The sequence below is a fragment of the Cokeromyces recurvatus genome (genome assembly GCF_025118155.1).
Source record: "Cokeromyces recurvatus strain NRRL 2243 chromosome Unknown BX663scaffold_6, whole genome shotgun sequence".
Classification (NCBI taxonomy): Eukaryota; Fungi; Mucoromycota; class Mucoromycetes; order Mucorales; family Mucoraceae; genus Cokeromyces; species Cokeromyces recurvatus.
In genome coordinates, this window is record NW_026251392.1 from 1,008,367 (window position 1) to 1,020,936 (window position 12,570).

At 31.4% G+C, this 12,570-nt stretch overlaps 6 protein-coding genes across 6 annotated transcripts; 2 read left to right on the top strand and 4 right to left on the bottom strand.

The window, feature by feature from the left end:
* Nucleotides 1-305: 305 nt before the first annotated feature.
* On the bottom strand, nt 306-1,478 carry BX663DRAFT_502450 (mitochondrial carrier domain-containing protein). Its single transcript, XM_051526617.1, has 3 exons — nt 1,281-1,478; nt 814-1,217; nt 306-752 (listed from the first exon to the last, which is right to left on the bottom strand). The coding sequence occupies exons 1-3, from the start codon at nt 1,415-1,417 to the stop codon at nt 334-336; spliced, it is 960 nt and encodes a 319-aa protein (XP_051385310.1). The 5' UTR covers nt 1,418-1,478; the 3' UTR covers nt 306-333.
* A 383-nt stretch (nt 1,479-1,861) lies between these two features.
* BX663DRAFT_502453 (26S proteasome non-ATPase regulatory subunit 14) lies at nt 1,862-3,155 on the top strand. The gene is made up of 5 exons (XM_051526618.1): nt 1,862-1,973; nt 2,054-2,131; nt 2,203-2,215; nt 2,270-2,447; nt 2,507-3,155. The coding sequence occupies exons 1-5, from the start codon at nt 1,923-1,925 to the stop codon at nt 3,123-3,125; spliced, it is 939 nt and encodes a 312-aa protein (XP_051385311.1). The 5' UTR covers nt 1,862-1,922; the 3' UTR covers nt 3,126-3,155.
* Nucleotides 3,156-3,319: 164 nt separating this feature from the next.
* On the bottom strand, nt 3,320-5,730 carry BX663DRAFT_502459 (VTC domain-containing protein). Its single transcript, XM_051526619.1, has 2 exons — nt 4,932-5,730; nt 3,320-4,816 (listed from the first exon to the last, which is right to left on the bottom strand). Exons 1-2 carry the CDS (start codon nt 5,714-5,716, stop codon nt 3,451-3,453), a joined length of 2,151 nt encoding a protein of 716 aa, XP_051385312.1. The 5' UTR covers nt 5,717-5,730; the 3' UTR covers nt 3,320-3,450.
* A 1,048-nt stretch (nt 5,731-6,778) lies between these two features.
* BX663DRAFT_469250 (uncharacterized protein) lies at nt 6,779-8,746 on the bottom strand. The gene is made up of 4 exons (XM_051524111.1): nt 8,482-8,746; nt 8,255-8,414; nt 8,053-8,196; nt 6,779-7,980 (listed from the first exon to the last, which is right to left on the bottom strand). Exons 1-4 carry the CDS (start codon nt 8,728-8,730, stop codon nt 6,854-6,856), a joined length of 1,680 nt encoding a protein of 559 aa, XP_051385313.1. The 5' UTR covers nt 8,731-8,746; the 3' UTR covers nt 6,779-6,853.
* Nucleotides 8,747-10,841: 2,095 nt separating this feature from the next.
* Nucleotides 10,842-11,246, top strand: BX663DRAFT_585824 (uncharacterized protein; the record flags this gene model as incomplete). Its single annotated transcript, XM_051532239.1, has 1 exon — nt 10,842-11,246. A coding segment is annotated over one exon (405 nt), but the record flags the coding sequence as incomplete, so codon positions are not given.
* Nucleotides 11,247-11,421: 175 nt separating this feature from the next.
* On the bottom strand, nt 11,422-12,514 carry BX663DRAFT_502464 (PDCD5-related protein). Its single transcript, XM_051526620.1, has 6 exons — nt 12,366-12,514; nt 12,220-12,287; nt 12,131-12,158; nt 12,039-12,075; nt 11,779-11,948; nt 11,422-11,724 (listed from the first exon to the last, which is right to left on the bottom strand). The coding sequence occupies exons 1-6, from the start codon at nt 12,444-12,446 to the stop codon at nt 11,677-11,679; spliced, it is 432 nt and encodes a 143-aa protein (XP_051385315.1). The 5' UTR covers nt 12,447-12,514; the 3' UTR covers nt 11,422-11,676.
* Between the last annotated feature and the right edge of the window lie 56 nt (nt 12,515-12,570).

The window sequence follows — 12,570 nt, forward strand, 5'->3', positions numbered from 1 at the left end:
CAAGACTATGAAATTTCTTTTCACACTACTACTGTTTTTGACATATGATACCTATTTTTTTTTTTCGCTGTCCAAATAAAAGTACTACTGTATATTCATTGTGTGCAAATGTTGACTTGTATCATTAAACTGCTATACTTCTAATAATAGATCTTAACCATCAAACTATACATTTAGTACATAAACTTGTAACATATTGTGGCACCCATTCATTAAATCTATCAAATATAACAAATACGAGCAATTAATTCAATAGCAAGCTTAAGCATTTTATATAGCAATAATAATAATAATAAAATACATTCTTTAAAAAAAAGGGTTGAGCTTTATTATTTATTTGGAAGCAGCAGTAGCTTTCATTTTTAATTTAAACGAATGGTAAAATACAAGAGCTAAATAAGTGGCAACATAGTCCTTAATCATATACATAATACCTTGACTAAAGAATCCTTTCATGATTTGTGCTTGCATTCCTTTATAGAGTCCTGATATACCATCCTTCTGAACAGCATATTTTATCGTTTCCAATATACCTTTTTTATCACCATTATCACCTACCATTTTAGCGCGAGTAAATATAAAAGGATAAGTCACCATAGTAGCAATGCTTTTTGCTAATGCAGAAAATAAAAACACTTGAAATCCAGTTAAATGTGTCTTTTTCTGTGTACGTAAAAAGGTCGCCTTTATTTTCTCGAACATAAAATAAGTAATAGAAGGATTTGTAACCAATATTATAGAAGCACGATAACCTTTTTTTTTTTAAGAATACTTATATTAGTAATTATACGTTTATATGATATTAACAATTACCAGTCCAAAAGCCAGTGAGCCCCTTTTCCTTAAAAATATCAAATGCAGTCTCTTTGAATCCATTTTTTGGACTTACTTGAAGTCTAGTTGTTATATTTGATACAGGTGTCGTAAACAATCTCGAAATCAAGGCAGCCTCTGCTCCCAAAAATAATTCTTGAGCAGTATTTAGACGAGCATAGGGCTTACCTATACTTTTATTCATCACCTCTTGTACATTTCTTAAAGCAGTATAACAATAGAAATAAATAAAGCTAGACAAAACGGTAGCTAATGTATCTGAGCCTAATCCAGCATAAAGGCCATGCAGTCCATCTTCCTTTTTGTATATGTTTCTAATTGTATCTAATATACCCGTTTTTTTCTTTTCACCCTCTTTTTTTAATTGTAGTCGAATTGTTGCTCTTATATTCATTCAGTATAATTAGTATTTAAATAATCAAGAGTTTGCATAATATAGTTCTTACATATCTAAAGGATATATGAATAAATTAGCAATTGTAGATCCAACAGCACCCGAGATAGCATGACCTAAAGGAGGGAGCTTATACTCTTCAAAAGGAATGATATCTTGCTGCTGCTGCTGCTGCTTCCTTTCTTCCATATAAATGTATAAATAAAAGAGAAAGACAATAAAGAAGGTTTTTTTTTTTTTTTTTTTTTTTTTTTTTTTTTTTTGTTCTTTAAATATGTGATATAATATTCACATGTTTTGTTATTGGTTAATAAAATTTGATCCTCCCCCACATTCAACGTAATACATGATATCGTTTATGTAAGCTTATTTTTATCTTTTCTAACACTTACCATCTTATGACATGGATAGTATTCATTACTATTTAAAGTAGCTTATAAAAGAATCAATAGCAACAAATTCATCATTCAAAAAGGGAAAGAAATAAAAAGCTCCATGGTTACAACTGAATTACATAATGCATAAAAATACTTTCACTTTGTGGTGCAAATAAAGATGACGTATAATCGGACTTTATATTACAATTCTCCCTTTTGACTCTTTTTTTTTTTTCCCTTTTTTTTTATTTATTTCCGAACAGTTACGCGTCGCTTATTCTTCTTAATATATACATAAATTACATATACAAAAAAAAATGGAAAGACTTCAACGTTTATTCGGATCTGCTGCCGCTGGTTTAGGACAGGTATACATATTTTTACTTTATATATATATGTGTGTGTATGTGTTTAAAAGAAAAGGAAAAATATACTAACAGACTTAAAGGGCATGCAGCCCGGAATGGATACACCTACAGTTGATAATGCCGAAATGGTTTACATTTCTTCTCTTGCTCTTTTAAAGGTATAATAAATCAGTTTATGTAAATCCACACAATTCTGTAACCTGTAACTTAACTATTTTTAAATATATAGATGTTAAAACATGGTAAATCAATTACAAACATCAGTACATTTTTGTATATTTAATAGATTGTTATAGGTCGTGCTGGTGTTCCTATGGAAGTTATGGGTTTAATGTTAGGTGAATTTGTCGATGATTACACAGTTCGAGTTATTGATGTCTTTGCTATGCCTCAAAGTGGTACTGGTGTCTCTGTAGAAGCTGTTGATCCCGTATTTCAAACAAAGATGTTGGACATGTTAAAGCAAACTGGAAGGTAAATCAATCATTGAGATTCAATCAATCAAAAAAAAAAAAAGCTTATAATCTAGATAGACCTGAAATGGTTGTAGGTTGGTACCACTCTCATCCTGGTTTTGGATGTTGGTTATCCAGTGTCGATATCAATACACAACAGAGTTTTGAACAATTAAACCCTCGAGCTGTAGCTGTCGTAGTTGATCCAATTCAATCTGTTAAGGGTAAAGTAGTAATTGATGCATTCCGTTTGATCAATCCCCAAACAGTGATGCTTGGACAAGAACCACGTCAAACAACTTCCAATATCGGTCATTTGAATAAGCCTTCGATTCAAGCTTTAATTCACGGCCTTAATAGACATTATTATTCTATTGCTATCAACTATCGTAAAAACGAATTAGAAGAAAAGATGTTACTCAATTTACATAAAAAGGATTGGACAGATGGTTTAACGATAGAGAACTTTACTGAACATACTGAAGTGAACGAAAAGAATGTTTCTAGTATGTTAACATTAGCAGAAGCATATAATAAGTCTGTACAGGAAGAGTTAATGATGACACCTGAACAACTTAAGACAAGGCACGTTGGTAAACAAGATCCTAAACGTCATTTGGAAGAAAAAGTTGAAGCAGTTATGGGCAATAATATTATTACAGCATTGGGAACTATGATTGATAGTGTTAGTTTTTAAATAAAAGAGCGTAAATAATTATGATATATAAATAGAGTAGATTTCAATTATTTATTTTAATTGTATTTTTCATATTAAGATTAATTATTTTCTAACAAAAAAAAAAAAAAAAAAAAAAAAAAGAGAAAAAAAAAAAAGAGAAAAAAAAAAGAGAAAAAAAAAAAAAAGAAAAGAAAAAAAAAGTTACAATATGTATATAGAAATGTTCATAGTATTTATGTATCCAGGTTCTTTGTTTTATCTAAATCGAAGATAAAAATTCACCTATAATAAACAGTTAGAATGACGTATAATGTATCATTTAAAGAAAAAAATATATATGCATTTATATATTTACAATAAGTGCAACGACTAATAAAAAACATAAAACTGCAGGGCCCCAAATATCATCATAACGACCGCCAACCCGGTGACTGATCATCCAGGCTCTTTTTTCAAATCGATATAAAGCATAGATCGATATACCAGCAGATAAGCCAATAAAAATACCGCCCACCGTACGTGATATTGTATCGCCAAAATTAAGCAAGTTGAGAGCAACTGTCAAAAGTAAAGCACAAAACTGAAGCCAGGAAATAAATGTACGTTCATTAGCGAAGAATACCTTTGGCTCCACTCGAACTTTGACCTTTTGCCGTTTCACTTCGAATTCATCTCCAGTAACAGGTGTACCAAGTTCTAAATCTTGTTGTTGATACTGTTTTTGGTTATCGTTATCGTTATCATAATCATACAGTTTTCGTGCTTGAGAAGGTATAAAAGTGATGGAGGCATTATCGAATTTGATAGGAGGAGGTATAGGTATAGGTGTAGGTGTAGGTATAGTTTTATATACTAGTTCCTCCTTTGGATTTTCTTGGTTCACTGTTGAAAGCGAACTACTGGACTTTGATGAAGTACGTTCAGCACTCACAACAGCCTGTTGATTAGCTCTTTCTTTTTCTTCAATCATAGCTCTTCGGTATTTACCATCAATTAAGGGCTTGAAACTTCGTGATCGTGTAAGACCAATGTTTTCTGCGCGTGGTTTACGAATATCGACATTAAGTTCTGCTAGCCACCAAGGCAGCAATGGAAGTTTCTCACGGTAAAAATGACAAGCACCATGTAGATATTTTGAAAACCGTGGGACTTCATGAACGAGATGAGATTCAATAAGTGATGTTAACCAAGCCGGTGGCTGTTGGCCCAAATGTGTCTGTAGTTTGGTCTCGAGGACAGCGTAAGGAAATCTAAGGATATCATTCTCTCTTATATAATAAAATGGGTAATCAGTACCAACATCATTGCGACGCCAATTAAAAGTGGGTTGACGACGATGCATACCATCCATATGATCCTCACGAATAAAGGTCAAATCGGTATCAAGAGAAAGACGTAGACGTTGATCATCCGGTAGCTGAAAGGCTGTGCGGTTATAAAATACTCTAATCATCGGTTCTAATCGTTTCTCTCTAAATGACTTTTGTACTCCATGGGCAATAAACTGAATACTTTCTATTGTGGATTCAGTAGTACCAGCTTGCTTCAAATTATCAACTATTTGATCAGCTGTATAAGCTTCAGTTATGAAATGATTTACTTGGTTTTCTTTGATTCTAAATCGATCTTTTACTGATGCACCATCTAACCAAGAGGCATGATGTGTTTTACGTTCGATAAAAATAGTATCACTACTTGTAGGACCATACCTAAATATGAAAAAAAAAAAAGGATAAGAGACTCTTAGCAACAACTAAATATCATCACTATGATTTTTTTAATTAAATATATGTACACATATTATATATATATATATAACAATACCATCTAAATCGAATTGCTTCAGCTTCTTCGTCTCTTTGTAATCGACTTGTGTATAAGTCAAAATTTGTGTTATCAAAATACGTACTTGAAATGACTGAATCAGAAGGTTCCCATTTTTTATTTTTATCAAAAATCAAAACAGGCAAATGTAGCATGATGATGGCTTTGACTTCTGTGATATTATCAGGATGGATCCAATATTTTGCAGTAGCTCTCTTAAATGCGTTTTGATCTCTATCTGCACCGCTATTCCCAGAGGACTGTTCACCTTGATTACGACAAATATCATGTAAGGCTGAGATGTAGACGATAGCGACATCAAAGCGTTGTTTATCTAATGGCTTTTTACGTAACTGAGTTATAAACTCGTGCTTTAGATTAAGTCCTGTCCATTTATCATGCTTCTTTAGAATTTTTTGAATAGCAACATAATTGACGCGAGTGAAACGAGAGAGGTCATTCACATCAAACAAGATTTCAGTGAGCGCCTCGTCCATAATACTATAATTGGTATCTGAAGATATACTAGGTTTCTTTTGTAATGTCTGAATGGTACGTTCACAATAAAGGATACGTGCATCGATTTCTGAAAGCTTAGCATTAATAAAATCGTATACTTTGGAAAGTTCATTATCTAAGAGACTTGTGAAATCTTGTTTATCTTTATCTGTCCAACCATGATCAAGCTGTCGAGATTTAAGTTCCTGTTTGAGGACATCGTAGGATACGTAAAAAAGCTGCCATGGTATAAATATACTTTTTTTCAATTCCTGTCCATATTTCATTATGAATAAATTATTATTATTATTACAAAAGAATTTCGTAAAAAAAAAAAAAAAAAGGTAAAATATATATGTATATATTTATATATTAAATATTATTATACTCGTAAAAAAAGGGAGAATAGAGAAAATTATTTATATCATAGATTTTACTGATGTATGTACAAGGAGATAAATTAGAGAACTTGAAGAAACAACAACTCTAAATTTGCATATTTCCTTTTATATTAGATTCAAAAAAAGCTTCAATTATAAAAATAATCGTAAAGCAAAATTAATGTGTCCCTGAATTTTTTTTACCAGTGTGCTTTTTTTTCTTTCTTTCTTTCTTTAGAAAGTAGGCTTTCATCACAATAACTTTTAAAATACAATTTACAAAGCGGTTATATTCTGTTTTATTAAAAATACGATAAACAAAACTAAAAGCATCTTTGGAATAAAAATACAACATAAGAAAATGTACATACGTAAATATAATTTTATGTTATGTTTACATGTATAAGCTGAATGACCTTATTATTATTTTTCCCTCCTATTTTCCTCTTTTCACATTTTTCTCCTCTATTATCAAATATGTTTTAAATATCCATCTCCTTTTTATATATTTGTATATAAACAAATATTGATGAATCAAGTATATTACATAATACAATTATTTATCTTGGTTAACAATATAGAAATACTTATACTTAAATTACAATAAACTAATTATAAATACTCTCCTGAATTTACTATATGAAGTGAATTTAATAACTTTGTGTATATATAAATACATATACACATATACCAGGTAATAATAAAATAAGTAATTTTTTTATATACTTTAGAAGTTGGTCTGTGTTTGACCAAATAAGCACTGTATGATAGAAAAAATTTATGACTATACGAAACTCTTTCCTATTTATGACTATAATTACTCTTCTCTTCTTTCCCACCATTTTTATCACTTATATTGCTTTATTTATACGATGACGGTATACCATATATTTATATAACTCTCTTGTTATTGAAAAGTTTCATTTTATTTTTTTTTTCTTTTATTTATTTCAAATATATTAAGATATTATCATTCTACTTGACCAATTCTATTTATATTATTTATTTTAAAAGTATAAGCTCTATGTACACATATTAATGTAATTAGTTTAATTTCTGCTTATCTATCAATGATGTAGTTTTCTTAAAGAATAGCTTCTTCATAATAACACCAAACAAAACAATAGGTGCCAAAACGATAAAAGCAGCAAGGGCATAGATATCAATGTTATGTGCTTTGATAAAGGACATCTGTCTACTAACTTCATAGCGATAAGGTAATAAGCCATCCTTATTAACAAATAAGACTTCTTCAACAAGATCAGCAGCACGAATTATACCGTGTTTTGAATGGATTTGGACTAATGCTTTATAACGATTAGCATTCTTTTGATAAGTACCATCAACATCATAGCCAATTCGCTGTAATAACTCGTTTGCTTCTTCTTGAGTATTTTCAGGGTTCAAGAAACCACCTATCTGATTATGTTCAACATTTTTGGCATTGGGAAATTGATCAGCAAAGAAGGGGAAAACAATCAGACGCTTACCAGCGTAAAGGGCTTCGTATAAAGAGCCCGCACCACCATGAGTTAAGAAGACAGAGACAGAGGGATGCATGACGACTGCAGTTTGAGGGGCCCATTGAATGAAATGAGCATTTGGTTGTAAACCAGCAAACATATCAGCAACATTATATATGCGCCCTGATTGAGTCATAATTTTCTTGGGGAATCGATCATTAAGATCGCGAGAGGCCCATAAGAAGCCATCATAAGCTCCTGCTTCAATACTTTCCATGATAGCAATCAAAATCATTTCCAAATCTTTTGAAGTAGAAGAGGCATGCTGTCCAAAGGCAATATATAGCACACGTTTATGGGTGTCAAGAAAAGTTTTTAATTCGGGTGTAAGTGGATTGTATTTTCGAGGTACAATAGGGCCGACCAATTCAACAAGAGGACCCATAGGGCGAGCAGCTTCAATACCATATAAACTATTAATTAACTTGAGTGCATTTTGATGAGCGCTAGGGTCAAGTTCTAGTTTGTCTACACTGCAGCCTGCTTCACGATATTGTCTAATTATTTGTTTTACTTTAGGTCCCATTTTTATAGCGAGTTTTATAGGTGTTATAATTCTATCATTAAATCGTTCCATGAGTGTCATGTTGATCGTTGTAGGTTCGCGCATTGAAAGAACATTATTATTAATATAAGGAGCAGATGCATCTAATAAAAAAGAAAATATAAATAAATTGATTTGTATTATATAAATACACACACGCATATATATATATATACCTGAAATCATTCCAAACGCTGCTGTAACAATATAAGGTGTTTTCGTATCCTTAGCTGCTTCTGAACAACCAGAAGCAGCACCATAATCACAAATAGCTATATCCATACTACGATTTACCATAATATTCTTAAAGGTTGCATAATCTAAATTAATTATTGTTAATTTTAAATAATATGTAAAAAAAAAAAAAAGGATAATTACCATTTCCAAACTCTTGATTTGCATAGTCCAAAAGTTCTTCAATAATATCACCTATCGGTACATGTTTTCCATCTACTGATTTTCCCAATACACTGCGTTCTTTTTCAAGTACAACAGTATTAAAATATGGATATGGTTTAGCAAACTTTGCATGAAGATTCTGTTTACAAAAAAAAAAAAAAAAAAAAATTAGTAAAAATGAATATCAAACAAAGTATTTATCTTACAGTTGAAACATAAGTAATATTATGGCCTCTATGATATAATTCATCCAATATTGATAAAACCCAAGTGGCGTGAGATGAACCACCAAAACTGGATGCAAACATGATATTCTTAGGCTCTCTAAAATTTTCTACTAATTCATCTTGTATTTCATGAGTATTATAAAGGTGATGAGCAGGGACTTTTACTGCTGAAACTAAAAGATTAGATAAAAGGAAAGCCGTAAAGCTTCCATTAGTAAACCACTTCATTCTTATTAAAAGTGTTTACAAACCAATAAATATATATTAAAAAAAAAACAAAAAGCAAAAACAACTTCTTTATATGTGTCAAAGAAGAATGCCGAAACATTAAGCACAATAATTAAAGATCAGCTAAAACTTTTGCCAAAATCAAACTTTCAAGTTTTTCATATTAGATAATCATATTTAAAGCCAAAAAAAAAAGAAAAGAAAAAAAAAAGACTGCTATTTGCTACTAAATGATATTATTATATGCACTTCTTTGAAAATGTAAAATGTGCAGTCTTAAAAATTTTATTTTTTTCCCCTTATTATAGGAACTACTCCAACCAATTAAACCAAAATACTTCTTTTTTTTTAATGTTTCGGAAGTACACCTTTTCCGTATACTTTTAAAAAAAAAATGAAATTTCAAACACAGACGAAATGTGTAGAGTTTTTAAAGCGGCTTACGTTCCAAGCAGTCATCAAACTTCTGGATCGAATACCTACAGAACCCTTTCAGACCACTCTGAAGTACGCTGTTGCATGCATTACTTATGCGACTGGTAAGGGTTTCGCTTTCCAAGAGCGGCTCTCTCTTGAGCTTGCTTTTACAGACGGACCAAAACTGTTCAATCGGGTTCAGTTCAGGAGATTATGGGGGCAGATACAAACAAAAGTAGCCTCGACTTTCGATATAACCCCTTCTTTCTTGGTGCTTGTGGATTGGAACATTATCCACAACAAGATAATTCCCTTTAAATTTCTCGTACTGATCCAAGATATTAATAGTATTGGCGATAAAGTTGAAGTAATGGCCTGTAATTGTGCTAACCGAACTGTTTTTTTCTTCTTTCTCCTTTCCAAGCTTTCTTTTTTTTTTGGATGCTGTTACTTTTGGTATTCTAACCATTACGTTTACAACTCCATAAGCAGAAATAGAACCCAAAATTAGTCATTATTTTGGCCTTAGTTTTTGGTGTCTTAACAATAGCACGATTGCCGACACGAGACCAAGAAAAAGAGCGTTTTATATTGACATGAAATCCTGCTTCGTCAATAAAAATACAGTTAAATTGATAATCAACATCAGTATTATCCAACAGATTCTTAACCCACTTGTATCTCTCCTCAATCTTTTCAGAACTGTTTCTATCTTCAGGGTAGAAATGAAATTTCATACAGCTTATTCTGCACTTTTCCTTTACAAAAGGATGGAAGGCAAATTTTTTTTATCTCAAGCCCTTCAAAGCCCTTGATTAATCTATCCATTATTTGATCCAGAGTCATGCCTGAATCATCCTCATCAACCAAATTGATAAGGTACTCGCGATGGGCATCGTTCAAGATAGGAGGTCTTCCCACGGGCCTTCCGCTTCCAGGGGTTTTTTTTTGTAGACAAGTTCGTCTGGATCCTCAAGACTTTTTTTGTACCATGAAGCAGCTGTACTAGCAGGAACACTTATTTGTTTAGTTACCCCACGAATGGACATACCCTTCTCACCCACGAGAAAGAAGAATTAGTTCATTTCTTCCTTTCTGTAGTTTCGATACGTTTTCTTGTTGTTTTCAAACTCTTCCTTTACTACCTTTTTTTTCTCTTTTGATACAACTTTGTTAGCCTTATGAGGCTTCTCGGGAGGCTTTAAATCTAAATATTCCCTATAACTTGTAACATCTGCAATAGGATAATTAAAATTGTCGACCTCTATCCAAAATACTTTAACTTCATTTCCTTCCTTGTTGAATGATTTGCCTTATCCATCTTCGTGTATAAGTTGATCCATTTTAATTCAAAGTGCTCGAAATATTAATTAGTCTAATGTGTTAATTTTTATATTTATTCTTTTTAAAGTGTACGAATAGTTTCTGGAAAAGGTGTATTAAATATATATATTATTTAGAGGTCTTCTAGTCTTAGAGGATATAATAATTGATAAACTGTCGTTATTTACAAATCAAGATTGTCTTCAAAGCCACATTAAATATACGCCAAACATGTAATCAGAAGTTATAACAGATTAAAATCAGAACATGTCATGAAAAACACTCATGCTTAGTTGATCGTCTTTTTCTAGTTTTTTATAAATTTGTATTTCTTAAATCTAGGTTTTATATAAGATATGACCAACATATCCCGCGGCTTTAAATTTATTCTCTTATACAGTATTTCTACTTGCTCAAAACTACAAGAAAAACATTCGAAACTTCTATCCCATTGTCGTAATAATCTGATTGTCGACCCTATTCTTACGATACCAATGACAAGAAGAGAACGCTTTCGTTGCGTGCGATGGCGACTTGGTTGGTTACCTCTTGGTAAACCCAAGCCTGCCCTTTCCATCCAAATGAACTCCTCACACACACACGCTCACATAGTTTTTCTTGTTTGCATATGCATAACCGCCTTCAGATGCCCCAAATCTATTGAAGATCCACTCTCTTATCTCTTGAACCTATTAACATCAACATCCCTTACTAAGAAAGTAAGAAAATCAATTGATGCCTGGCTCATACGCTGGCCTTCTCTATGTGCAATTCTGCTTGGAGATGGACTATCTAGCTTCACTCCCAAATCCCTGAACCCTCTGACCATCATCTTCTTTCAATACAACAACGATTTTCTGATAGTTAAATTATCATCACTTATACATATACTTTAACATTTTCCCTTTTATCCCAAAAGGGGTTTTCTTTCCTTTTTTTCCATAGCGATCTGACCAGGGCAAAACAGCATATAAATGCTATGTACTCATTAGTCATTTTTTAATTTTTTAAATAAAATCATTCTTCAATCGTAATGTTTTTTTTTTGTTACTTGCTCAACATTATTTATAATGACTGCTTTAATATATATGCCAATTCATACTACTAGTATCCTTTTTCTTCAACTTTATACAGTTCATCATACCCAGTTTTTATTTCTTAATCTCTTAAACTAGTATAAATTTTATTTATAAATTCTACTTTTCTTTATAAATCGTAATCATCATCTGAATCATCATATTGTCTGCGGTTATACTACAATTAAATAATTTAGTATAATTTTTTATATGCATATACATATATACTTACAACAATACGTGTTTGTGTTGAATTCGAGTCCTGCTGACTAATTTGACTTAAAAGATCAATTAGTTGCTTTTCAGTAACTTTGCTTCTTAATTGATTTGTTTGTGCCATTCTAATCAATAAATCTTCAACAGCGCGAGCTTTATCTGCTTTTACCATCTGAATACGTGCCACTATATTGAAGCAATTTAAGTTTTTTTTTTTTTTTTTTTTTTTTTTTTTTTTTTTTTTTTGTTGTTGTTGTTGTTGGCTTTCTTACTTACATCTTTCTCTAGCAGAATTATCCAAGATTTGGTACAACTACACATAAAAATAAATAAATAAATGTTTCATTTCTTTTGTAATAATTCGTTACCATGTTTCGTCGCATTTCTTCCATTTGTCTATATAAAACAAAACAACATAAATAGAGAATCATCATTTTTATATTTTATTTGAAAATACCCTTTCTTTTCAGCATCCTCTTTAGATCCTCCAGATGAAGAGCCCATTCCAACGCCAAATCCTGCACTCTATTATTATTTTCATAATTAAAATGTCATTATAAATTTACTACATTTATTTTTAAAACAAATCAATCTCATATATACCTGTTGACTCATACCACCGCTCTGTGCTTGTAATTCTGCTAAACGTCTGGCTCTAATAGCTTGAAGTTCGTCGTCTTCCATCTTTTCTTTTTTAGTTATGTAAAGAAGAAAATTTTTGAACTTACCACCATATTTATTATTGCATAAGTTTAATCTCCGATTATTGCATTAGTTTATCAAAAACTATGAAAAAACCTGCCCTATT